This window comes from Erpetoichthys calabaricus, chromosome 9, assembly GCF_900747795.2.
Source record: "Erpetoichthys calabaricus chromosome 9, fErpCal1.3, whole genome shotgun sequence".
NCBI classification, from domain to species: Eukaryota; Metazoa; Chordata; class Cladistia; order Polypteriformes; family Polypteridae; genus Erpetoichthys; species Erpetoichthys calabaricus.
Window position 1 is genome coordinate 145,104,970 of NC_041402.2, and position 26,722 is coordinate 145,131,691.

Here is a 26,722-nt window from a genome sequence, read left to right on the forward strand (position 1 = left end):
TTCAGCCTTCCACCTACACGGGAAGTTGGTGAGTTAGTGATGAGTGAGTGAGTGAGTCAGTCAGTCAGTCAGTGAGGGTTTTGCCTTTTATTAGTATAGATACAAATAATAACAATAATGATGAAAAAAATATGAAATAAACAATAACAAAAAAAAAATAACAGTAATAATAATACTACTAGTGATGCCAAAACGGTATATAATCCCAAAATGAGTCCTTTATGTGATAAACCTTAAAGCACAGTGAAAGACACAATCCAGCATCCCAGTTGGAACAATAATAGCTTGTTTCTTTTCTGATTTTCTTTCCAGATTTTTGAACAGCACACTGCACAGGTGTAAGTTAGATTATGTTTTTTTTCTATTAGAGGTAGTACCAGGGGGCTTCGCTCGTCAACCCCTGTGTTTGGTTTTCCAGATACACACTTTTAAGATTTTTTTTTTTTCTTTGAATTGTTGCCATTTCATTAGTTTCACTTTTATTTCAGAAATTCTTTAAAACAATATTTGGAATCTTTAGAGTCCCAACATGCTGAATCTTTTAAATGAGGTCCGTGAGCCATGTGTTTAATGACTTTGTACCATAATTCAGTATAGGTTTCTCTGTTTGGAATTTCAGCACAGACAAAACGATCTACATCATCAACAGTTAATAATTTTTTTTTGCAAAGTAACCAATAAATGCATGCGAGGTAAACCCCGTTTTTGAAATTCTGTGACTTAAACTTGCCTTACAATATTTACATACTTCAGACATATCACCCATGTCCATCTATTCTATCTCTATTTGCCTTTTCGTTATTTCTCCGAGTAATAATTTCTCTTTCTTTGCGTTAATGCAATGTTTACTTTCTTTGTTTTGACACTTTCATTTTTTTCTGCTTTCATATTCTGTATCTTGCTCTGCATGTGTTTCACGCCTATGTTTTTTTTGAGTCTTTTGAATTCCACTGTTTTCATTATCTCTAACCTGCTCTGCATGTGTTTGGCCCCCTTGTTTTTTAATCTCTTTATGACGTTTTACTTTGTTTTCTACTCTTTGTCTTCTATTTCTGATCTCACTTCGTCCTGCTATTTTTTCAATTACACCTGGTCCATTATGATTATTTTCCCTTTTTTCGAGTAATAATTTCCTTTTGTTTGTGCTAATGTGATCTTTACTATCTGTTTTTGATGCTGTAGCGACCTCTGCGTCCAGCTTGAAAAGTATATAAAAAAAAAAAAAAAAAAAAAAACACACACACACAGACGTAGTAAAGTCTCACAAAAGTTTTACTTGAACAATCAAGAGAAAAGCCAAGCAAAATGACACCTTTTATTGGCTAACTAAAAAGAATACAAAGGCTAACATGGTACAACACCCTAGTACTACTTGAACAATCCAGAAAAAAACGCCGGCTTTGTAACCCCAAACACCCCCCCCCCCCCCCCCCCCCTTACCGCATCAATCAATATCCCGTTGTCAGTCTTCCATGTTGTACACCGCCCTCCTTCAATCAAACCTAACAGTCACTCCAAAAAAAAACAAAAAAAAAACCTGGAAGTGACGCTACAATACTTTCGAATTTTCCTGCTTTCATATTCATTACCTTTCTCTGCTTGTGTATCTTACCATCGGTTTTTTCTTGAGCCTTTCGAATTCCACTGCTTTCATAATCTCTAACCTCCTCAGCATGTGTATAGTGCCAACATTTTTGAACGTCTTTATGAAGTTATACTTTGTCTTTTATTTCTGAGCCCGATTGGATGTGCTTTTTTTTTTCAATTCCACTTGTTCCGGACGGATTATTAGTTATTTTCTGAATTTGCACCTAATTATTCTTTTTCTTTTTTGCATTTTTTTCTCTCCAACGCTTTTCAGTCTCTTTTCTCCGCGCTGCTCTTTCTCTGGATCTGTGTATGCTCAAAGCCTTGACACGACTGAGTGTTTTGCTGCCCGTGGTCTTATTTGACATTGGTTTCAAGTAGGGGGTGTCTTGCAAGAATCTCATGTTCTATGTCCCCACGAGACAGCCCTGAATCAATCTCTTGGCACAAAGTCTCATGTTTAAGGTCCCCGCGAGACGCTCCGTGGCCAATCTCTTTCATGATCTTCACGTGAAGATTCACCTCTCATATCCCTAGTCATTCTCTCCCAGGATTTTTTTTTTTTTTTTATAATAGAGAGATATAATCAATAAAATGTCTACAAATAAGACTCTCTGGATTGATCTACAATGTGCTGGGTTGACTACTTCTCTTTAGTGGTAGTGTGGACAGTGGATGTGCGGCAATGATTTGTTCTACAAGCTGGTATGTAAAGATTGCATGAGATACAGTTTTGCCAGTTTTTTGTTTGTATAACACGAATGCATTCCAAATGCACTGTTCCACCAGATGACAAAATATCTTTTTGTAGCATTTCTTTTGTTGCCTCCGCATAACGGGATAGAAAGTCAATTCTTGATCCACACGATTTACGCCGCCCATCATGCTATTGTAGTTGACCACAGCAGAAAGCTTCATAACCTACTTGTTGCCTTTTGCCTGTACAGTGACTATAGCTGCATTATGTACTGTGCTAAAAAGACAAACATCTTTCTTGTCCTTCCATTTCAGCACAAGTACTTTACACTTTTGCCAAGCTACTAACGCACCTTGCTGTACTTTAGCTCTGCCAAAGTCTTCAGGCATGTCACAATGGTTACGATGCACTGTTCCATAAGCGTCAGTCTTTCTTTGCAGCAAGACTGCAAATAGCTCTGGCAAAGTATAAAAATTGTCCATGGTTACAAAGTAAGATTGATCCAGCAGAGCATCTATCAAAGTTGGCACCGGTGATGCAGCAATGCCGTACAGATTGTATGCTGGATCAAACATTGTCCCTTTCCCTATATACAGAACTGAATTCCAAATGTATCCAGCATTAGATTCATAAGGCTTGCAAAACTTTATGCCAAATCTTGCTCTTTTTGACACGATGTACTGTATCCATGACAGTCTGCCCATATAAGCCATAAGACTTTCATCGATGCCGACATCACTGTCCGGAATGTAAACACTCCAAAATTTTACTACAATCGCCTGATATATCTCCCAAATTTTCTTCGTTTTGGGTGCTGGATGGGTGTTCTCAAAGTCTTCATTGTTGTAAAGTGCAGACATTTTGTAAGTGAAAACCTACACTCAGACATAATTTCACCAAAAATGGCAGCACTGACAGCACTTTCACAGTCCGAGTGATTGTCAGTTCTAATGCTAACGCAAGACGCATCTGTTGACTAATGCTTTTAGCATGGTTTTTGCAGCCCAAGTAATGCTTGGGCCTTAACGCTAAGGAGGTTAAACAATATTTTTCATGTACTGAAGAGAAAACATCAGAATAAATTTATATGCATATCTTAAGACAAATCAGGTAATCCATGATTATATAATTCTTTATAAATCCTATACTGAAAACCCCACAAAGTTTCTAACTTACCCCAGTTGTTACTACACTGGTGGATCTAAACATCTATCACAAATTAAATTCAAGCCCTGTATTGTATTTTAATATTTATAAATACCAATACTAAATTACTAAAATGATATGTCTATAACTACTTGATGAATACACCAATACGGTATTTTAAAGCAGTTACTATTAGTATTTACATATATGATAATCTATTACAGAAAAAGGAACTATATTATTCACTTGAATAATTGAGGTATGTTTAATAAAATGAATGAGATTTCTGTCTTTGCTACGTTATCAAATAAGTATGGAGTGTTGTGAGATTTCACTGGTATTGGTGTCCAATATAAAAATTCTGGGATTGTGACATTCCTAGTATCTACTGTGCCAAATTCAAATAAATCAGCTCCTTCAAATTGGCCTCATTAGAAGCAAAACATTTTTTTAATATCTTGATAATCAAATGTACAATTATGTTTTCAAAACCAAATATACAACTATTTCAAACTAATTACCTAACAAAAACCTGACAGGTCAAATGGTACAGTAGCCAATCTGTAACATATCTTAATCACTTCACTCCCTCATCTTCTAACATAATTAGAGGAGCATTCCAAAAACTGTTGGCATATAGTCTATAAATTATATATTAAAATATATGTTTATTCTTATGATTTTAAGAATAAAAGTATGTAAACCATTGTACTATTCTCATGTCTCATGAATACCAATATTGTGCTATCCAAAAGTATAGTATGTCAAGTAGTCAAGCATGTTGACAGGTACTTTTTTATTACATTAAACATAATTTAAAACATATTGCAGTGAAACATTATAGTCATACAATTTTTTCTTTGTTACATACTTAGTGATAATGAAAAAAAAACATTGCACATATTCAAATGAACTGCGGTGGGTTGGCACCCTGCCCAGGATTGGTTCCTGCCTTGTGCCCTGTGTTGGCTGGGATTGGCTCCTGCAGACCCCCGTGACCCTGTGTTCGGATTCACCGGGTTGGAAAATGGATGGATGGATATTCAAATGAAACTTTGTGTATGTGAATATATAGTTAACATATCATTCTCAAATGTGCTTAATCCAATTCAGGATTACAATTGCCTAGTGTTAATTCCAACAGGAATGGGTGTAATGCATAAAGTGGCCCTGGACATGGTGCCAAGTCCATCACAAGGCCAATTGCACACTCACACCAATGCATAGGCTACTTTGGAATTAACCAATACTTCTAACCTATACATCTTTATGAATGTTAAAGGAAAACTGCAGTACCCTGAGGAAAACCCAAGTAGATGCATTAAGAATTTGCAAATGCCACAAGGACAATGTCCAAGTGCAGTAATTGAATTCAGGATGCTGAACCCACGAAGTGAAAGATCTACCCATTGTACTACTATATATACAGTACATGCACACACAAACTCCTTAAACTTTACATTGTTGACACTTATCTTGTAAATCCGAATTGCTTAACAATAACTAAACTTAACTCAAACTGAAATGTACATATATAAGACCCTATTATCAGTTGCTATTGACAATAAAAGCAGATTCAACAAACATGTAAGTAAGTTAACCTTCTATTTGAAATAAAATGTAAATAGATAATCATACATACAACCAGCAAGTGCAATAATTTTAAAGTGAAACTCGGTGAGATGCAATTCATATGGTAAAATGTGAAGTAGTGAATATATTCTGATTTTTGATTCATCAGGACATGTGTTTAAAATTAAACTGTAACCTCTGTACTCTTACATACATTAAAACCTACAGGCACATTTTCATTGTTTCAATGTTAAGATAACTGAAATATACATTATTTAATAATGAATGTACTGTATAAATACCACTGAATATCTATTTTAACATATAAAATAACACACTTTTGCAAATTTGATCAACTATACCGTAATGGTCTTAATCTGAATCTCACCTTCCTGTGGAGACTGAAGAAATTTTCAATAAAATGTAAAATTTTCTTTCAAATGTACATTATGTACACAGTATAGCAAACAAAGTCTGTACATAATTCATTTCTTGAATCTACTAAATTACTGCAGAGTCAATAAAATTAAAAACCTGTGAAGACACAAAGAAATAATGATTGGATTAAGAAGTCATACTGTAACTACTCAACTTATGGCAAAATTAGATTTAGTCATTAATATTTTTAAATATTGTCAGGTTATATTTAAATTCACCACAAGCAATCCATATACTGGCATATAGCTATTGATGCAAAAAAATACTATTAAAAAATAAATGTACAATAAATCAACACTTCAAAGGCAGTTAGCTTAGGAAATTAATATTTCAGCTTTTTATATGTATATGGAATTTGATTAGGCCTTCACATAAATTTAAATAACTGAAAAGATCATTCACCACACACACAAACATAATAAATACAGCACCTTAAATTCACTATTATTCGATTTTAGTTAACCACATTAAAATATACTGAAGGATTTACCATTGCCTTGTGCCCAGTGCCGCGACAATATGCTCCTGCCCCCAAATGGTATTGGAATAAGTTGGCTCAGGAAATGAAAGGATGGAGATTTCTTATCAATTATCTTTAAAAATGACTCTTTAATAGTGAAGTGAAATGAAAACTAAGGGTACTTATGTGTAATTTAAATCTCTCAGCAGAAAATGTACGTCAGTGGCAAAATTCTAGGAGTGTTTTCTGAACAATTCCCATATAGCATTCTGTTCTATATATAAATGCTACCCTGGCATTAAAAAGGTTCTAATTTGTAGAACAGTGTAACATGAAAGCATAAAACCGGGTTGCAAGTCATAAATTATAAAACTGAAAGTATGTGAATAAATACAGTTTTACTATGGAACACTTTGGGCTGTAACAAAAACAAGTTGTTTACATGGTAAATTTTTATACAGATGTGAAGGTCAAAGTGCTTTACAAATAATAGAGATTACAATAGAAAGAAAAAATACTGAATGGTTATTATGGCAAAACTCTGTGGCTATTTGAAAATATATTCTGTGGTCAAATGGCAAAGGAGGACAGGAAATAAAATTCCAGGAACAAACACTTAACACTAGAATTACCAGAGCCTACGAAAAAACTCGTAGATCCAGCACACCTTAAATCCCATCGCACCTCTCCGTCAGCGTCTTTTGTCCTGTAAATGTGCCGATAAAGACAAGCAGCAAGCAGCCTGCTATTCCATCCCCCACTGCCGCAGAACGTGCACAAAGTTCTCCCAGCTCATGCCTTGATTATCTGGGAGTGAAGTGGAGTTTTAGTGTGGAAATAATAGATTGTTATTTGGAACAAATGTTTTTCATGTGTGTTCCATTTCTAAAATAATCTGTGTAAACACATTGTTAAAACAGAAATGTTTTTCATATTTTAGTAGTAAATGACAAAACGTTGGCAAACTATATTAATGTGTGAAGCCTGAAGTCCAAAGATCAAATAAACACTTTCACAAAAGGTTCAAGGACGATACAACAGCTTCCGTGGCGTAGCGGTAAGATCTGCTGACTTGTAATCAGGAGTTCCCGGTTCGATCCCGACTGACTCCTATATTTGCCGTTTTCAGTAGTGAGCTGCTCTTATTGTTAATCTTATACAGTACACACATACATTTGGTTTGCGTATGCAACAGACGGTGTACATTTATAGGACTTGAAAAAGTTAGTTTTTTTTCGATCACGATACATACTACCGCCCCCCCAGGGATCTGACGCTGTTAGTTTTTATTTGAAACTGGGAATTACTGTAGATGTGAGTGGTGTTTGGAGGCAATGAAACTGGACATTCTCTGATCCGGATGGATAAAAGCTGACACACAAAACGCTAGTGAATCTGCCTTCTTCACATCTCACCATCACTTGATTTCTTTTGTTCAGTTTTATTGAGTGTTCCTACTCACGCTGAATTAGTATGCACCTTATGGTCTATGAAAAACAGACATAGGTATTATATGATATTTGGAATTATTCATTTTATGACCTGTATAGCACATTTCGGAAAACATTGTGGCACGGACGGAACATTATTCATATTATATATATTCATTCGCATAACATCTTGCGGTTGTAATCAGTGACCGTGTGTTCCCCCCGATCTTGCAAGTCTCCATGTCGCTGAATGGTGTGGTTTCTTTTGTACTCCAGGGCATGCAGAGGAAAGAATAGTAGGCCTACAGAGAGGTCAGTTCAGCACTATATGCAATCATCAAATTCAAATGTTAACAGTTCACACACACACACACACACACACATGGAAGGACCGTTCTTTTAACATTTGAATTTGATGATTGCATATAGCGCTGAACTGACCTCTCTGTACTATTCTTTCCTCTGTATGTCCTAAAGTACAAAAGAAACAGCACCATTCAGCAACATGGAGACTGGAAAGATTGGGGGAAAAAAAAACACACACACACATGGTCACCGATTACAACCGCAAGATGTTATGCGAATGAATATGAATAATATGAATAATGTTGCGTCCGTGCCACAATGTTTTCCGAAATGTACTATACAGGTCATAAAATGAATAATTCCAAATATCATATATACCTATGTTTCTGTTTTTCATAGACCATAAGGTGAATAGATAGATAGATACTAATTCAGCGTGAGCAGGAACACTCAATAAAACTGAATAAAAAAAAAAAAAATCAAGTGATGGTGAGATACAAAGAAGGCAGATTCACCAGCGTTTGTGTGTCAGCTTTTATCCATCCAGATCAGAAAATGTCCAGTTCCATTGCCTCAAAACACCACTCACATCTACAGTTATTCCCAGTTTCAAATAAAAACTAACAGCATCAGATCCCTGGGGGGTGGTAGTATGTATCATGACTGAGAGAATAAAAGTGAAACGAAAAACGGTAATTTTTACAAGTCCTATAAATGTACACCGTCTGTTACAGACACAAACCAAATGTATGTGTGTGCTGTATAAACTAATATATAAAGCAGAGTCTATGTTTGTTTGTCCGCCATACAAATCTGCACCGGGCGTCCGATTGCAACCAGACTGGGCATGGGGCTGCTCTGTGACCAGGAGAAGGTCATGGGGTATGTTTGGATGGGAAAAATGTCCTTGGTCAAGTGCAGGACACCTTTTGACCGACACAACGTTCGCCAAACGTCCCCGTACTTATCATCGACAAGATGGCTGCAATTTGCAACAGACATTAACAGCGGTGTCATCTAGCGCCACGTTTGGTCTCTGTGCATACCTCTTTACCAATGTTTCTCAAGTATGAGAAAGCCGACTGCTTTCATCGCGTGAAGGGGACCTGCCATATGGATGTAAAATGTGAAAGACCCAGTCAACTCTACGTAGTATGTTCAATAGTGAGCAATCCTCACAATTTGTTCATTTTCTGAACCCCAAGACAAAACAAAAAATATAGTGTATCTAAAGCCTCTAAAATGACCACTTATAAACCTATTACAATAAAATGTCAATCAAAAAAATTTTTGTTCGATTTCTATGTTCTGTTTCTTTCATTTTGGAAATTCCCGGGCAACGCGGGGTACTCCTGCTAGTATTAACAATAAGAGTAGCTCACTACTGAAAACGGCAAATATAGGAGTCAGTCTATATCGAACCGGGAAGTCAGCAGATCTTACCGCTACGCCACGGAAGCTCTTGTATTGTCCTTGAACCTTTTGTGAAAGTGTACAGTACTGTGCAAAAGTTTTAGGCAGGTGTGAAAAAATGCTGTAAACAAATAATGCTTTCAGAAATATAAATAATGATTGATTATTGTTATCAATTTACAAAATGCAAAGTGAGCGAACAAAAGAAAAATCTAAATCAAATCAATATTTGGTGTTACTACCTTTTGCCTTCAAACTAGCGTCAATTCTTATAGGTACACTTGCACAAAGTCAGGGATTTTGTAGGATTATAGTCAGGTGTATAATCAACCAATTATACCAAACAGGTGTTAATGATCATCAATGTCACATGTAGGTTGAAACAGTCATTAACTGAAACAGAAACAGCTGTGTAGGAGGCTTAAAACTGGGTGAGGAACAGCCAAACTCTGCTACCAAGGTGAGGTTGTGGAAGACAGTTTCATGTCATGGCAAGATTGAGCACAGCAACAAGACACAAGGTAGTTATACTGCATCAGCAAGGTCTCTCCCAGACAAAGATTTCAAAGCAGACTGGGGTTTCAAGATGTGCTGTTCAAGCTCTTTTGAAGAAACACAAAGAAACGGGCAACGTTGAGGATCGCGGACGCAGTGGTCGGCCAAGGAAACAGTGCAGCAGATGAAAGGCACATCAAGCTTATTACCCTTCAAAATCGGAAGATGTCCAGCAGTGCCATCAGCTCAGAACTGGCAGAAACCAGTGGGACCCAGGTACACCCATCTACTGTCCGGAGAAGTCTGGCCAGAAGTGGTCTTCATGGAAGAGTTGCAGCCAAAAAACCATACCTCCGACATGGAAACAAGGCCAAGCGACTCAAGTATGCATGAAAACATAGGAACTGGGGTACAGAAAAATGGCAGCAGGTGCTCTGGACTGATGAGTCAAAATTTGGCTGTAGCAGAAGGCAGTTTGTTCGTCGAAGGGCTGGAGAGCGGTACAATAATGAGTGTCTGCAAGCAACAGTGAAGCATGGTGGAGGTTCCTTGAACGTTTGGGGCTGCATTTCTGCAAATGGAATTGGAGATTTGGTCAGAATTAATGGTGTTCTCAATGCTGAGAAATACAGGCAGATACTTATCCATTATGCAATACCATCAGGGTGGCGTATGATTGGCCCCAAATTTATTCTGCAGCAGGACAACGACCCCAAACATACAGCCAAAGTCATTAAGAACTATCTTCAGCGTAAAGAAGAACAAGAAGTCCTGGAAGTGATGGTATGGCCTCCACAGAGCCCTGATCTCAACATCATCGAGTGTGTCTGGGATTACATGAAAAGACAGAACAATGTGAGGAAGCCTACATCCACAGAAGATCTGTGGTTAGTTCTCCAAGATGTTTGGAACAACCTATCAGCCGAGTTCCTTCAAAACCTGTGTGCAAGTGTATCTAGAAGAATTGATGCTGTTTTGAAGGCAAAGGGTGGTCACACCAAATATTGATTTGATTTAGATTTCTCTTTTGTTCATTCACTGCAGTTTGTTGATTGATGAAAATAAATGATTAACACTTCCATTTTTGAAAGCATTCTTTGTTTACAGCATTTTTTCACACCTGCCTAAAACTTTTGCACAGTACTGTATATTTGATCTTTGGATTTCAGGCTTCACACATTATATAGTTTATGCCAACATTTTGTCATTTACTATTAAAATATGAAAAAAAAACGTTTGTTTTAACAACGTGTTTATACAGATTATTGTAGAAACGGAACACACATGAAATGCGTGTGTTCAAAATAATGATCTATTATTTCCACTCTAAAACTCCAGCACTTCACTCCCAGATAATCAAGGCATGAGCTGGGAGAACTTTGTGCACATTCTGCGGCAGTGGGGGGGATGGAATAGCAGGTTGCTTGCTTCTTGTCTTGATCGGCACATTTACAGGACAAAAAAAAAAAAGACGCTGACAGACAGGTGAGATGGGATTTAAGGTAAGCCGGATCTACAAGTTTTTTTGTAGGCTCTGGTAATCCTAGTGTTAAGAAAATAAAACTTGTTGGGTAGGGGTGTAAAGGTCAGACCATGGTGGGTCACTGTGGCTGCATTCTTAATTTTTCCTTAACCAATAGATACCCAATTAACTTAGGGTGTTAATAAGATGTTACTGAATATAGTAGCTTGCTAGTCCTCTCAATTTCCCACACGGACATTTTCAAAACTGTTGATTTTCTTTTTTTTCCCCCAAGAACACCATCAAAATAGTTAAGAGATCAACATTTTTCAAGCTTTCACATTTTTCTATTTAAAATATTTTATCGAAACAGATATTGTACACACTGGTGAATACTGGATCGTGTTAGCTGGTCATCTTTTAAATTGCTTTGCATCTCATTATTGTTTGGCTGCTGGAAACAAGGAAGGTTTCTGGATCTTAAAAAGCAAGTCTCAAAAAGTTGTATTAGCAACAATAAATGGTTACTAATTAAGGAAGTACCTATAATGAAAATCTGCTGCCACTGTGGATATACAGGATCTAAGTTTGACAACAGTGTTTTATGGCTGTCTTTTACGGCAGTGTTTCTTAACCTTTATGGTGTTGCTACCCAGTTTACCCTTTTAAAAGTTTTTCATGATCCAAAAGTGTATGGCTCTCCCTTGTTAAAATGAGCACAAAAGTAAGAGTGGGGGTGTGCATTGTCCCCCATGATGAAAAGGTTAGCAAATGTAATAGCTGGGAGAGGGGATGCCCTGGTGTGAATTGAGGGCGAATATTAGATCACCACTTGGGGAACTGGCGACCCCAATGACAGCAACCAGTGATCAAATGACAGTTTACATGGGTCACAAGATGAGGTGGTTTAGAAATTATTTTCTAGTGGACATAGCTCTACTGTAAAAATATATATGATGGTATTAAACAAATGAAAATGCATCAAATTTTATTCACAAAAGTAGTATCTTTTATTTAGTGTTCAGTTATTTCCCTTCATGTAAATAGTGAAACGGCAAGCAAAATAACACCTTTTATTGGTTAATTAAAAAGATTACAATATGCAAGCTCTGAGGCAACTCAGGCCCCTTCTTCAGGAAAGATGTAATTGCCTTTAAAACTTGCATATTGTAATCTTTTTAGTTAGCCAATAAAAAGGTGTCATGTAGCTTGAATTCTCACTACAATTTATAATAGCTAACACGGTACAACACCTTAGTTGATAGATAGATACTTTATTAATCCCAAGGGGAAATTCACATACTCCAGCAGCAGCATACTGATACAAAAAAACAATATTAAATTAAAGAGGTAGGTAAAAACAGATAATAACTTTTACTACCTTCATGTAAATGTAAACTACTTTGGAAGGCTGGGTAGGGGTCCCATTTCAAAGTCTGTGAATGTATATTACAATGGAGTATCTCCACTGACAATTGACTATTATTTTGCCAATGAACATATTTACTTTTCTAAATATACATTATCAAAGGGCCAGAAGAATATGTAAAAGTGAATTGTAGGAAAGCCCTAATTTTTATGATAAAATGCCGTTCTTTTCAGAGTTTGAGATGTTGTAGCCTTCTACAGTTAATTTTTACATTGTCACTTGTGTGTATGTGAGACACTGATGTAATTTGTCAGGAGGTAGAGGGCACTGTGAGGAAAGGTGAAGAGGAGGAAGTGGAGAATAAAGAAAAGGAGAGGAAAAACTAATAATATTGCATAGTACATTTAATTCAGCTATGCATCATATTGGCAACGAGGATGGAGACTTTTGGACTCTAACCAGCTCACACATCTCTCGAAACTCTAGGTGAGCCTGCAATAACACTTTAACTCTTGAATTATGAAGTTTGACAACTATGTCCTAGTTCTTAATGATATGCTGCTATAGGATAAATGTAAACGCACCCTGTTAATTCAGTGCCTAGGGACTGTATTTTCTAAACTCTTGCTGTTACTGATGATACTGTACATTTGCTGCTGCTCTTGCTTCACTAAAAGACTTACAGTATTCCAAAAGTGAATGCTGTGGCTGAAAGAAGTAAGTTTCATGAAAGAACACAAAAGCCTGGTGAATCCATTTTCCAATATGTTGCCGCATTGCGCAAGCTCATTGTTAATTGTGATTTTGACACATTAACAGATGACAGGCTCAGAGACTAAATCATAGAGAAAACAAATATGTCTTACATTTAACAGCAATTACTACTAGAGACGGACCTTACACTACAAAAAGCGATTGCTATCGCTGGGCAAATTGAACGTGATGTGGCTAAAGCTAAAGCCATGGCTGCAAATACGGAATTGTCTCTTAATACTATAACATAAAAATGCAGGACCCTGCATTTAATGTATGAGCACCTGCAAAACAAACAACAGCAGACCAGCCTTTAACTGAGGTGCAACAAAAAACATGTTATCGCTGTGGATCTCAAATGTACCTTGCTAAGACAGTGCAGTAAATTTGGACATTTTGCTAAAGTATGTCATGGTGCCACATCCATTTGTGCTATACAATAAGTTACTGTGTCTGACTTTACTGTTTTGGTATTGATGACACTACAGCTGCACAATGGTGAAAAGGTCTCTGGTACATAGTGTCCCTGTAAGCTGCTGGCAGCCAACCAGTTCAAGAAGATTTACTTGTGGACAATGGCTCAGCAGTTTCAATTCTGCCACAAGAATTCTTCCTTCAGCATTTTAGTAATGTACCACCTGCCCATTCAAAAGTGCAACTAATGACTTACAAGCAGTAACTGATTCCCATACTGGGATGTATTACTTTTTTTATAAGGGATACAAATCACACACAAGCTACATTTTAAATTGTGCCATTGGGAGCAGCTCAGTTTGGCATGGACCTTTCTATGGACATGAACAAATTGCAGCCAAGAAAATGCCCAATGACGCTTTATACAAGATGACAGTAATGAAGGTTAAGAATGCTTCTACACCATGTGTCACTAATAGCTTCATACATAAGGTTAAACTACAACATGCGATAGCACCTGTTCTGCAGAAACTTCGTCTACCACTTTCTGTCCATGTGGCTGTCTCTAACAAGTTAAAGAGGCTTGAACATAAAAGCATTATAGAAAAAATGGATTCTTCACCTTGTGTGTCACTATTAGTAGTAATCCAGAAAAAGTCACATGAAATACGACTATGGATAGACCTACATGAGCCAAACAAAGCTGTGGTAACAGATAGCCATCCTTTACCACACACTGAAGAAGTGTTTACACAGCTTCAAGGAGCTAAAATGTTCTCTACCATCGAGTTTCAAAATGCTTACCATCAAGTACATTTGCATGAGGACAGGAGAGATATTATGGTATGTATAACACATGATGGAATTTTTCATTTTAAAAGAGTACCCTATGGACTGGCATCCAGGACTCCAGGATTAATTTCAGCAAAAGATGTCCCTCATACTAGCATGGCAGGGGTGAAGTATTAACTTAGATGACATTCTCGTCTATGGGGAACCACCATTTGTTCATGAACGCAGGTTAAAAGAAGCACTCCTTTGTTTTCATGACAGTGGGCTGCAGTTTAATATGGATAAATGTCAATTCAGAAAAATTTAACTAACATTTTTAGGCCATATAATTTCTTCTGCTGGCCTTCAGCCCAATGTAGAATGCATAAATGCAGTAACTGAAGCTCCACCACCTCATGACGTACACTCTTTACGCAGTTCATTCCAAATTATGCCACTATGGCGGAACCTCCATGTATTGCTTAGGAATTCTGAAGAATTTTCTTGGACAAATTCTACACAAGAAAAAGGTATAATCATGTTAAGAAACGTATTGATCCCAGTTCAGTGCTTGCAATTATTGAACCTTCATTGCCTACAATTATAACTACAGATGCCTCGGATTATGTTATTGGAGCTGTTCTTATGCAAGATCATGGTGGAGTTCAGAAAATTGTTGCCTTTGCACTCCATACTTTGTCAGACTGTGAAAGACAGTACTTCCCATTTGAAAAAGATGCTCTTTCTTGCATGTGGGCCACAAAAAAATGACATACCTACTTGTGGGATGTCATTTTACCTTACGCACTGATCACTGTCAAGTAACAACATCACTCACTAGCAAGGGCCAGCGGGCCCGAGAATTGCAAGGTGGTCAGCGTGACTTGTGTCATTCAACTGCAGTATTCAGTATAATCCTTGGCATGAAAATATCACTGCTGACTGCTTATAGCGCTTGCCACTGTCTGAGACAGTATTAGAACAAAACCCTGACAAGAAATTTGTTGCGCTGGTATCTGCTGACTTTGCTGCAGTTACTGCAGATCAGTTTCAAAGTGCTTGTGCTGCATGCCCTATTTTACAAAAGGTCAAGACTTATATTACCAAAGAATAGCCTTATACTTCAAAAAGACTTGAACCTGCTGTTATTCCTTATTTTAGAATTCAGGCAGAGTTGGCTGAACATAACGGACTTATTATTCATGATACTCAACGGGTCATTGTTCCATCAGAGTTACAGTCTAAGATGATTCATCTGGCACATTTTACACATCAAGGGATTGTACAAACAAAACAGACACACAGAGGTTTATATTGCTGGCCTGGCATGGACTCCTAAGTGGAAGATACTATCAAATCATGCACAACTTGCATACAGCATGATAAAACTGCTAATACAAATATGGCTGTTACAACCACTGACTATACTAAATACAGCTTGGGACAAACTTGCCACTGACATTGTAGGGCCATTCCAAACTGCACCATATGACTTTTGCTATGCAATTACACTTATCAACTACTTCAGTAAGTGGCCAGAGGTTACTTTTGCATCTCCTGTTACTTCAGCAACCATTATAAATTTTTGCACACAGTTTTCAGTAGGGAAAGGAATCCATTGGAAATTGTTAGTGACAATGGATCTCAGGTTATTTCATCTGAATTCGAAGCGTTTCTTAGGGATAGGGACATCAAACACTCTCAAAGTTGTGTTTACTATCCACAAGCAAATGGTGAGATAAAGCATTTTAACAGGGTGTTAAAAGACTTTGCAAATTGCAAATGCTGATGGAAAGCCTTGGACGTCATTTGTGACTGATTTTTTACAGACATATCGTGCTACTGCACATGCAATAATACAAAAGTCACCTGCTGAAGTCTTACATGGTCACTCAATGATAACTAAATTAAATGTTAGAGACCTGCTTCCAACTGTGCCTTTGAAGCAACATACTAGTGTGGTACAGCATGTACACCAGAAACAAGAAAAAATAAAAAACAAAGACACGCGTCACAGTGCAAGATCACCTTCATTCACATGTGGGAGTTCTGTGCGTATTAGAAAGCCAGGCATAGTTCAAAAGGATCACTCCAAGTTCAGTCAGCCTTTCCAGGTAATCGCTCAGAAAGGCCCTGCCACATACTGTACCTTTTGTCAGATGACAAGATTTGTAATGCAGTTCACCTTACCCCAGCTATGTCAGCCCATTTCAGTCCACCTTCAGCCACACAACCAGAGGATTCATATGTGCCAACCCATCCCTTACAGTCAACTGCTATTTCTTCTGCTACACCTGTCCTAGCTTCTTCAAATACACACAGAAATAGAGTGCAACAGGCTAAGGACAATGTTACATAAAGGTTCACAGCATTTTGAAGCTACACATGTAAACAAAACAACTTACACGGGGATGGGATAATTGTTTTGGTTATATTAATGTTGAAAATTACAGATTAGAGTTATCCCTGTGTTAAAAGGAAAAGAAACAAAATTTACTGCATGTCCATGTATGGTCTTTTATTGTAATGTTCTAATACTATTGATGATTACCTTTTTCTGTAAAAGTCAGGAGGTAAAGGGTGCAGTAAAGGGAGGCGAACAGGAGGAGGTGCATTGTAAAGAAAAGGAGAAAAAAAAAAAAGAGGAAAAACTAACAATATTGTGTGGTACATTTAACTCAGCTATATAATAATGTATCACTGATTTTTACTTTTCAGATTCAGGTTTATAGGCAGTCAGCTCATTATAAACATTTTAAAGAATTGATGATTGTGTTGCTTTAAAATTTCTCAACAAAGTGTATGCAGCTTTTCATTAATTAAAGTCAATGCCAAAGTAACAAATTTGGCATAGTTATAAAATAGTGATTTAAAAAAAGATGTTGAATGTTTTTGCAACAAATAAGAAGGAGTGTTTATCATATAAATGTGTGGGAAATTTGCACATTAAAAATTAGAACTTGCAGGAATTACTAACTTTGTGTGGCATACATGCAATCCTGTACTGAATTTCAAGCACTGACTAGGAATGAAACTTGTATAATTCATTATTACCTAGACTCCATACAACAATTGGAAAAATGGAGACACCATGATTCTCTAACAGCAAACAAAGTTAAGCCAGGTCCAAGCTGATCTCAACAAGATTATACATACAATTTATTACCTTGAGTGTGTAGTCCATAATAATTATATGCCTCAAACGTCCTGCATAACTTATAATAAATAGTACCCTGCCCTGCTAGTGAGGTTATGTTGGTCAATCGTAGAAAAGCCATGAAGAAACTAAGCTGTCAACCATACTACTTCTACCTCTAAAAAATGCCTTCATTTACACTGTGTATGTGGATGGGGTAAGCTGAACCATGTAAAATACAACTCTACATTTACAAATATGCAACAGATCTACTATGCCTTATGGTCTGAACTGTGGATTTGGAAACATGTTTATGATGAATGTACTAAACAGAGCTCTCTGGGTTGATGACATTTCTAAAGAACATCTACAGTATATCCTGAACTTGTCCTAAAAATCTAGATCAGATCAGATCAGATCAGATCCTATTTATCATCTACATTCTAAGTTCAATTTTCCCAGATTGTCAAGTACCAGAACCTGCAATGCAGAAAAACAGAAAGTTATCTAAATGATCATTTGTAGCTTGACCCCTCTCACCCATGCAGGCTATGCTAGGAATTTTCCAGTTAATTCTCCATGCAAGTATGAACAAGCATGGTCAAGAATGCCAACCTGGCAGCTTTTCCCAGGTTAAGACCTAGATTAATTTTCAAGAACTTCCAGAAAGTAGCTTGGTAAAGCATGCAAAACATAACAGTGCACTACTTTACAACATGCTACGTGTTCATGCAAGTAAAACATGACACTTTGGGAGATGATGAAATTATGAATTTGCAGTTATTTAACACAACTTTGTTTAATTTAGTTAGCGTTGGAAAAATATCTGAAACAAAACCAATTTTAAAATTCGGAAGTTGTTCTCTTTATAGTCAAGGTGAAAATTGTTAAGCCATCTTACTATCACTTTCAAAGATGGTATTTTTAGAAGAATTCTTCGCAGGTGAAGTAAAGCATGTGGTGCTCAGTGAACATCCTCAAGAAACTATTTATTACAACTTTAAGGAACACTAAAAATGAAGCAACACACGTCTTCACGTCATTGTTTATTACTTGCAGCTTTTCACTTTAGTTTCGGTCTGGAGTGCTTCTTTGTGAAGCAAATACTGTAAAGTATAAGAAGTGACACATAAATAAACAACACAAATTCAGTTCTCGAGTGCTCAAGCACTGCTGCTTTGAATACTGACTTAGAAAATGTAATGAAGTTGGTTAAGGAGCAGCATCAAACACGTATCTGCAAAAGGTAAGAAAATGTACGTTAAAAAAAACAAAATATCAGCTAAAGATATAATGGTATGGTTATGTAGCCTTTGTTAAAACAATGGGTCTCCAACCTTGTATTTGTAGTGAGGGAGTAACCTTTACTATTTTTCTTTTTGACTTTACAAAATTGTTGTTGTGAGTGAATCCCTGTAAATTCCTTCACTGGTTAACCAGGGAACTTCCCAGGCTGTAAGTTTCAAAGGTGTTTTTAAACAGTTTTATGTTAATGGTAAACAGCAGTCCAAGGAAAAAAAAACTACAATACAACACTATAACAGTTTCCATACATATAGTCTAAGTGACCATTTTTCTTCTCTTTTTATTGAATTACTGAATGTATTTATTTGCTATCTTATTTTTGTTATTACATTGGACTACAGAGGACCAAAAGAATTTTTCATGGTGATAATATAAACATTATCATGACTTATAACTTGAATGTGTGAGTTTTTCCTATAAAAATACAGTATATCAATGCTGCAAGTGTCAATCATATTTGCAAAGCTACATTTTTCTTGAATATTTTAGTTTGATGTGTACACAGAAATCTAACTGGCTTCCTTTTGGCTGCCTGTTGAAATACAGTATATAAAATAAGGCACTCTGGAACTATTGAAATGAGAAGTGAAAAGTGTTACTTCTGCCACAACTGCCTATAATGCAAACTTAAATCAAATGGACAAAGCTGATGAAAAACACTGAATGTCACATTTTCATAATTTGTATGATGAAAATCTTTAAAACAAATATTATATCATTTCTGTTCTACATCGTTGAAAGCCATTTCATTTTTCCATGACAGTATGTAAACATATGGAGAAACAAATTATTATAAACTACCACTAAGTAAACTGTAATATTATAACTGGTGTGTCTTTAGTAAGCCTAAATATCAAAAATATTTCTATGCAATCCTTAGTCATAGTTCAATATAGTTGATATATCACTGGAACTATACTTTACTTGTACTAAAAAAAATAAAAACCCCAACCCAAACCCAAAGTTACCACACTGACATTACATTTAAAGTTCTATTCAAACTAAGATTTCTTGGAATTTAACAAGCTCCAACTTTGTCTACAGAGATTAACCATGGGTGGCTCTGGTTAAAACAAAGGATTGACCTTGATGAACAAGTTACTGAGATAATACTACTAGATCTTGCAAGAATTAACTTGATGGCTATGTGAAAAGTTGCAAAACAAACACTGATAAGTTATCTATAAATGAGAAATAACAAATGTGTAAGTTGTGGACATGAAATGGAAGGGACACTGCATTCTTTGGTCTAATAATGTTACATTGTTAATAGTATATATTCCAAAGATGTCCACATTAGGTTAACTGTTAAAATTTTACTGGCAGGGCTTCATTCAGCATGAGTGTGTGCTCTGTGATTTTCTGGGACACATCCAGGGAAGGTTTCTGTCTTACAATAAATGTTCACTGTGACGCTAAATAGCATTAAAAGGAGTAGGTTCAGTATTTTTAAAGTCAAGCTTTATTTTTCACAATTGTTTGATAAATTGATTTGCCCTGGAAACCTGTCCTGTTGAATGAAGCACTATTAATAAATCTAAAAGAACAAACACCATTTTCCCAATGGCAAAATTCAAGAAAATGATTAACAAAATAGTCTGGGAGCTACTAGAAATCATTTTAAAAGTGAGCAAACTCAAACTTGTTACTAAATTGTGTTAAACCCCACTGTTATCAAGCATTTTCATTTTGAAGCAACAGTGAGAAGAATCACTGGTTGCGTAAGTGAAAATGAATTAATGACACTGAAGGGAAACAAACAAAATGTCTACACACTACCTTAATCTTCAAAGTAATACCTGTTTGTAATAACTGATGCTGTACATCTTGATTAGCTGGAGTGAACAAGAAACAAAATGCAATGGTCCTACATTCCAATGGACTATATGGCTCAAACTCAAGCTTTGCTAAAGTCAAATAAAGAAAAACACTATAACCAAACTGGAAAACCAAATTGACTTATGAACATTGTGCTGTGGTATTGCATAATATTGAAAATTGTTTAAGAAAGTGTTTAATGTTATAAACATAAATATACATACAATCATGCTTTAAATCACATTATAGTAGACATATATTCCTAGGCTTATTGTAACAGTGAAATTAAATAAAAGGACGTTTACATACCTATGAATCAAAAAGTCATCTTTAAAAAGGAATTGAGATTGATATATTTTGTCCTTAATATGGAGTGTGACTTTCACTTAATGAACTACAACACAAACCATTACGATTTAAGAAGTCTAAAGACACAATTGCACATCAATTTCTCTGAAAAAATATTGCTCATTAAACAAACTTAAATTTCACTGTTACTTGTCAGTCTTTTAGTTGGTTCTTTAGCACAACTGAGGATGGAAATATGAACTGTTAGGTGTGCTGACACTTGTATACTGCAACTTTTCTATGACAGTACACTCTAAAGTATCTATCTATCTATGGAGAGAGGATTCTTTTTTAAAGATTCTGCCTTTCCATTCTCTTTGGTAAAATAATTGATAATTTGACCAAAGGTTGCCATAGAACTTTAGATTTGCATGCAACTAATCCAAAGTAATTTATATAAAGATACACATCTAGGCACATATCCTCTTTTTGGCCCAACATATTACAAACAAAGGAGGATTCCATGTCACATATGGGGATATTAAAAATAGATAAATGAAGACCACTGCTACAACTAACATAAGAACATCATGTGACAGACACATACATGCATACTAAGTAATTCTGCTGTAAAATTTTGACATAGCCTATTTAAACCCCATAGTCTGGAGACTTTAGTGTCAAACATCCAAAAAGCTAACTTGGATGTGCCTGTTCACACGTTTCAAGATAACAATAATTCTACTAGTCAAATGTCTTCATACATAACAATCGGATTTAAAACGGGACAAAATCTGGAAAAGTGTGATATAATTCATGATCACTATTATGAGATTAGTTTTTGCTTAAAGAAAAAAAATGCTGATACTTATATCCTGTGATTGTACTAATTTCCAGATTGACACAACAGGCACAAAGAACATAAAAATACATTAAAAGATACCTCAGACAAAAACCAGCAGAAGCCAATATAATGCCACAAGGATCTAAAGACACCTCTATTTCAGTGCCAACTGTGATCACTCTTTTGTAATGCAGGTAATTTTGGCAATTAAGCACATGGCACTTGGACATGTCCAGTGGTAACTGAACTTAAAAAGCAACTCCATTACCTCAGAATCGTTCTAATTTACAGACATTTTACAAGTAGCTAACCTTGTGACAGAAATGATCCAGCCAGTTACAGATCTGACTGCATAAACAGTCTCTACAGATTGCTACATTTGGAAAAATATCAAAGCATCTAACATGTCCTTCATTATATCTTGCACATTTAGACCAGGAAGGTTTGTTCATACATAACTAGAACTGATAAATTACCTGGAAATTGTGTTACAACAGAAAAACAGTCACTGTGAGTTTCCCAAGATACCTGACTCTGGATGTATTCATTGACAATTACAACATGGCAGTTTGGCACTAAATACTTAGATGGCATGCATGTGCAAAAAGGTTCGATTAAAAGCATCCAGGCTTCAATGGAATTAACATTAGACAGTGCTGTATCTTGAAAGTGAAAGGGTTAAGAGGAACAGAGTAAAACTGGTAGGTACACATTTTATACTAGCCAGTGTTAATGGCTGTCTGAGAAAGATTTTGATTAAAATTTCTATACATTTTACAACAAAACAATTTCTATCTTCCACTCCATGACTAAAATAAGAACATAAGCAACAACATTCACCTGTTCACTGAAAAATAAAAAAAGTATGAATTTTCATGAGTTTTAAAATTAAAGTTATAATATTACCAGAGTAGTAATAGGAAAAAATGCAGGGCTGCCATTTCATAATAATGCAATAATTTCCAGACTACTAGTAACAACTTTGCTTGAATACTACAAATATTACATGAGAGCTCCAATGCAAATAAAAAGATTAAAATAAAATCCAACATTCTCCAAATACATTTAATTATGTTGTAATCATAACTATTATTTATCTTCCATGCAGACTTGCTTTATTATCTAATTCCACGTGCCTGCAAATATTCTTTAGTTGCCAACAAGTTGTTAGCTTTTGGGCACTGATTGGTCTGAAAGACATTATATAACGAGTGTTTACAGTGATACTACTTTTTTCCATAACTAAACTTTACTAAATTATTGCACTTATTACGCAGTACATGTGTTGTAATTTTTACGTGCTCATCAGTATCGTGGAATCTCTCAAACCACAGGTTCCGTGGTCCTGCAGATTTCTTCACTAATAACTCCAAAGAGCTTTCATAATAACCGAAAAATACATCTGGATGATAGGAATGGTGAAAAAAAGTGAAAAAACCCTAAACAGTTAGCACACCGATTTCAAAAGATCAGAACGGGCCATCAACTGAGTGGCCAGTTCTCTCCGATCTCGTTTGTTTACTTTCATATTTGATTTGAAAGGGGCGGGGATATGAAAACCTAATCTAGCAGTAGCTTTTCAGCACTCTTACATTGCAGTTTACCTTATAAACCCCCAGTGTTGGCGCCTGCAAATCGGAGCCGACTTGAAGTAGCATTACCGTTCACGAGCTGCGTCCTTAGTGATAAAAAATAAGCTTGTTTTAATTAGAAAAGTCGTCCGCGAAGAACAATGTGCTCGGACTAGCAGCATGGTTCACTCCAGTTACATCGTAGCACTGCCACACGCTGTCAGATTTCCATGTACGGTACTAGTAAAGCAAGTCGCCTGCTTTTTTTTCTATTCCGTGGTGAAGTTTGCGTAATTTTTTCTGAAAAATAAACATAAAATACACCTTGCGTGAAAATCAAACAACTTGAAACGCGAATTTTCATTAGTTTCGCATCACTGATCACATATCCCCATTAGTAGATCGCATTCTAGTTACTTAAACGGAATGTTAAGGACAAGCAGATGATGGCAATCATATGAAAAAATGCAAATTACCTCTGTTTTACTCACTCATACAAATTGGCTCGCTAAGTTGCTTACCTTTCCACGCCGCAGAGAAGGAAGGGGAGGGGGTCCGGCCTACTGTTCTCCGGAAAGCCTGGGGATAGCAGCAAGGTACGTGGCCGAGATAAACACACCAGGAGTCGGGTTCTGCGCGGACACGGGCTGCTTCCCTCCTTTGATTAAACATCCATTTCTAAATCGAAATGTTTATGCAACGCATTATCCTACTTTGCCACTTGCCTATCTGTTATCTCTTTGTTTATTTCCAAATGTGTTTGTTCACGGTGTATTTTTTCCGTCAGTCGTATAAATTGTTTCAAAGTTTACAGTTAGCCCTTTATGTTCCCTCCTTCTTTCTCTCTTTGTTCCCTCTGCGGATATTTTTTGCACTTTATTTTTGTCCCATAATGCATAGCGTGGGCAAGCCATCTCCAGCAGCGCCGCCGCCGCCGCTAGAATGATGCCGCACGTAGAATTTCACCGTTACCAAAAAGTTTTGTGCGTCAGAACACCTGAGTTAATTGTTTATGAGATTAAATAAGTATTCTTACTAGTTCATCCTATTTTATACGTCACGTGTTGGCAACAGCGCGAAGAAAATAACTATAAACACAACAGAACTAAGCAAATGAATTCGATAACTTTCATGTGACCATTTGAATTATCAATGAAGTAAATCAGCATTTTAAGTTTTGATTTTTTTTTTTTTACATAACGAGTCTACTACGGACATATCCAACATGATATTGCAAAAGAAAGAAATTTAATAAAAAAAGATTTTCTTTGAAAAAATAGAGGGAATCGAGTCAAATATAATCAAGTTGTGCTTAAAATAAAATCAGAACGGATTTCGGTGTACTGTAATAGATTAAAGATTTTATGAAGAAAAAAACAATCATCCTTTTGTTCATAATAAAGGGGAACTTTTTATCGTTGATGGTTTTTTTATGTTTCAGACAAACACTGAAGTTTACAACGTACAACGGTGATTTACGGGAAGTAATGTATTCATTACGTGTACTTTTAATTAATTTATTTAAAGGCGCAGACAGGGTAAGTAACTTGCTCAGTGGCACAGTTCTTTCACACATATTAAGAGGGTTACATTATTGCAATATTTTGTAATAACTCCATTTATTCGTGGTAATTACAGTAAAGTAAATTTCACTGTACTCTGTGCATGTGACAATATTGACACAGTGAACGTATAAGATACTGTAATGCCACTTTTTCATTATCACTAGAAACCATCAGGATTTAAAAGGGCTATGGTCTGGTGTCCACTTCCTTTACATATGATATTGAAACGAGATGTTATATGTGTATTGATTACATAAAACATAAGCAGCAGATACTGTGTTTACAGAATATCTACATGGTTGATAAGGAATTAAATAGTGTGATACTATTTACAGTTTTTGATTAACTTTTATCCTCTTTCATAGGGTTGTTCCAACTGTTTTATGCCGAGTTAAATTAATTTAAATTTAATTCAGTTGTATTGTACCAAGAAGGAAATTTGGCATGTCAGCAAGTTTTTTTTAAAGAGTCTACCGTTTATCATTTAATTGACATCCAAAACAATACATCCATCACACACAAACGTAGTACAAATAAATATAATACAGTAGCGAACATGAAAGAAAAATTAAACCAACATTTAGACTTAATGGATGATGCAAATGGTACTTTTCTTCCTATGATTTAAGCATGTGGATGTTTATTAAAATTGATCTGATTTAGAAGCTTAACAGAAGTTGAAATGAAACAATATTTGAACCAGTTGCTTTTTATCCTTGGAACCTTAAACCTATGAGCTGATGGTAACAAATGCAATTGACAATGTAGTGGGTCAGTCCAGTTTGGCAGAATACACTCTGATTTCTGTAATGGATACAAAGTACATGGTATATGGCATTGTGCTGGTAGTTCAGAAGACAGGAAAATGGTTGTTGGGTGGTTCTCTGGATAAGTTGTGTGCAGGCAGGAAAGGTTGGCAGAAGATAAGGGCAGGTCCCAGAAAGGCCATGAGAAAGACAGATGTGAAAGGTGTGCTGAATCAGTGTTTCGATGTCCTTATAACAAGTTCAAGTCATTTAACTTATTAGATCTGTTCTTCTGGTTATTTTATATTTTTTATTATTCTGGCATTTTGTGGTTTTCTTCTTTTCGATTTGGTGTGATTGCCGTCATTTTGCTTCTTGCTAAGCCAGTTACTATTTAAGTGGAAGGAAGTCATAGAACACAGTATGTCATTATGCTTCATCTGTTTAAAATGGCTATTTAAATTAGAGTGAGGGTATTTATTTATTTTTGTTTATTTTTTTTAATATATTTTCTGACTTGAGGTTTCATATTTTGACTTTAACAATCTATTTAGTTTGTTTTCTTTTGTATTCTGACCTCAGCCTGTTCAAAGACTATAGTTTTTGCATACCTTTCATTATATTTTCCATCTTTTGATAATTTTTTTCTTGCTCCCTATTCCTCCAGGACATGTACAACTTGCAAAGAACAGCACCGTCCTCTAAGTTATACTCAGGACCATAGAAAGACTACATGAGGGCAAACGGGAATGAGAGATTATAAACTGTGACCTGATGGGAAATGGGCAAGGGAAGTTAACTCAGCAGATGTTCCTGTGTGCAAAGACTAGGGGTGGCGAACACCAGGCCTGGAGTGCCACAGTGGCTACAGGTTTTCATTCTAACTCTTTTCCTAATCAGTGACCAGTTTTCACTGCTAATTAACTTTTTTCCCATCACTTTAATAGCCATGTGAGAAGAGTTCAACCCTCTGAATTGATTCCTTTCTTCATTAAATGACAGCCAAGCAGAAATGAGATGTGAATCGAGCTAACAGATGACCAGCTAAACTGGGGCTTCAAACTCCAACCAATTTCACTCCGATCACTTTCTTAATGAGAAGCCAATTCTTGCTGTTAATTAAACCCATTATTTAA

At 36.1% G+C, this 26,722-nt stretch overlaps 1 protein-coding gene across 4 annotated transcripts in view; it reads right to left on the reverse strand.

The window, feature by feature from the left end:
• Window positions 1-24,333, reverse strand: part of zbtb44 (zinc finger and BTB domain containing 44) — a 90,971-nt gene extending 66,638 nt beyond the window's left edge. For 2 of the 4 annotated variants that reach the window (XM_028810293.2, XM_028810295.2), the window contains exons 1-2: window positions 23,797-23,931; window positions 5,391-5,536 (exon numbers count right to left, since the gene is read on the reverse strand). Coding sequence is in view for 1 of the 4 variants with exons in the window: in XM_051931880.1 (XP_051787840.1) it covers window positions 23,797-23,947 (151 nt within the window). In the remaining 3 variants the exon portion in view is untranslated. Of the gene's footprint in view, window positions 1-5,390; window positions 5,537-23,796 lie in introns of all 4 variants that reach the window. The other 2 variants (XM_051931880.1, XM_051931879.1) reach the window with 2 other exon arrangements.
• Between the last annotated feature and the right edge of the window lie 2,389 nt (window positions 24,334-26,722).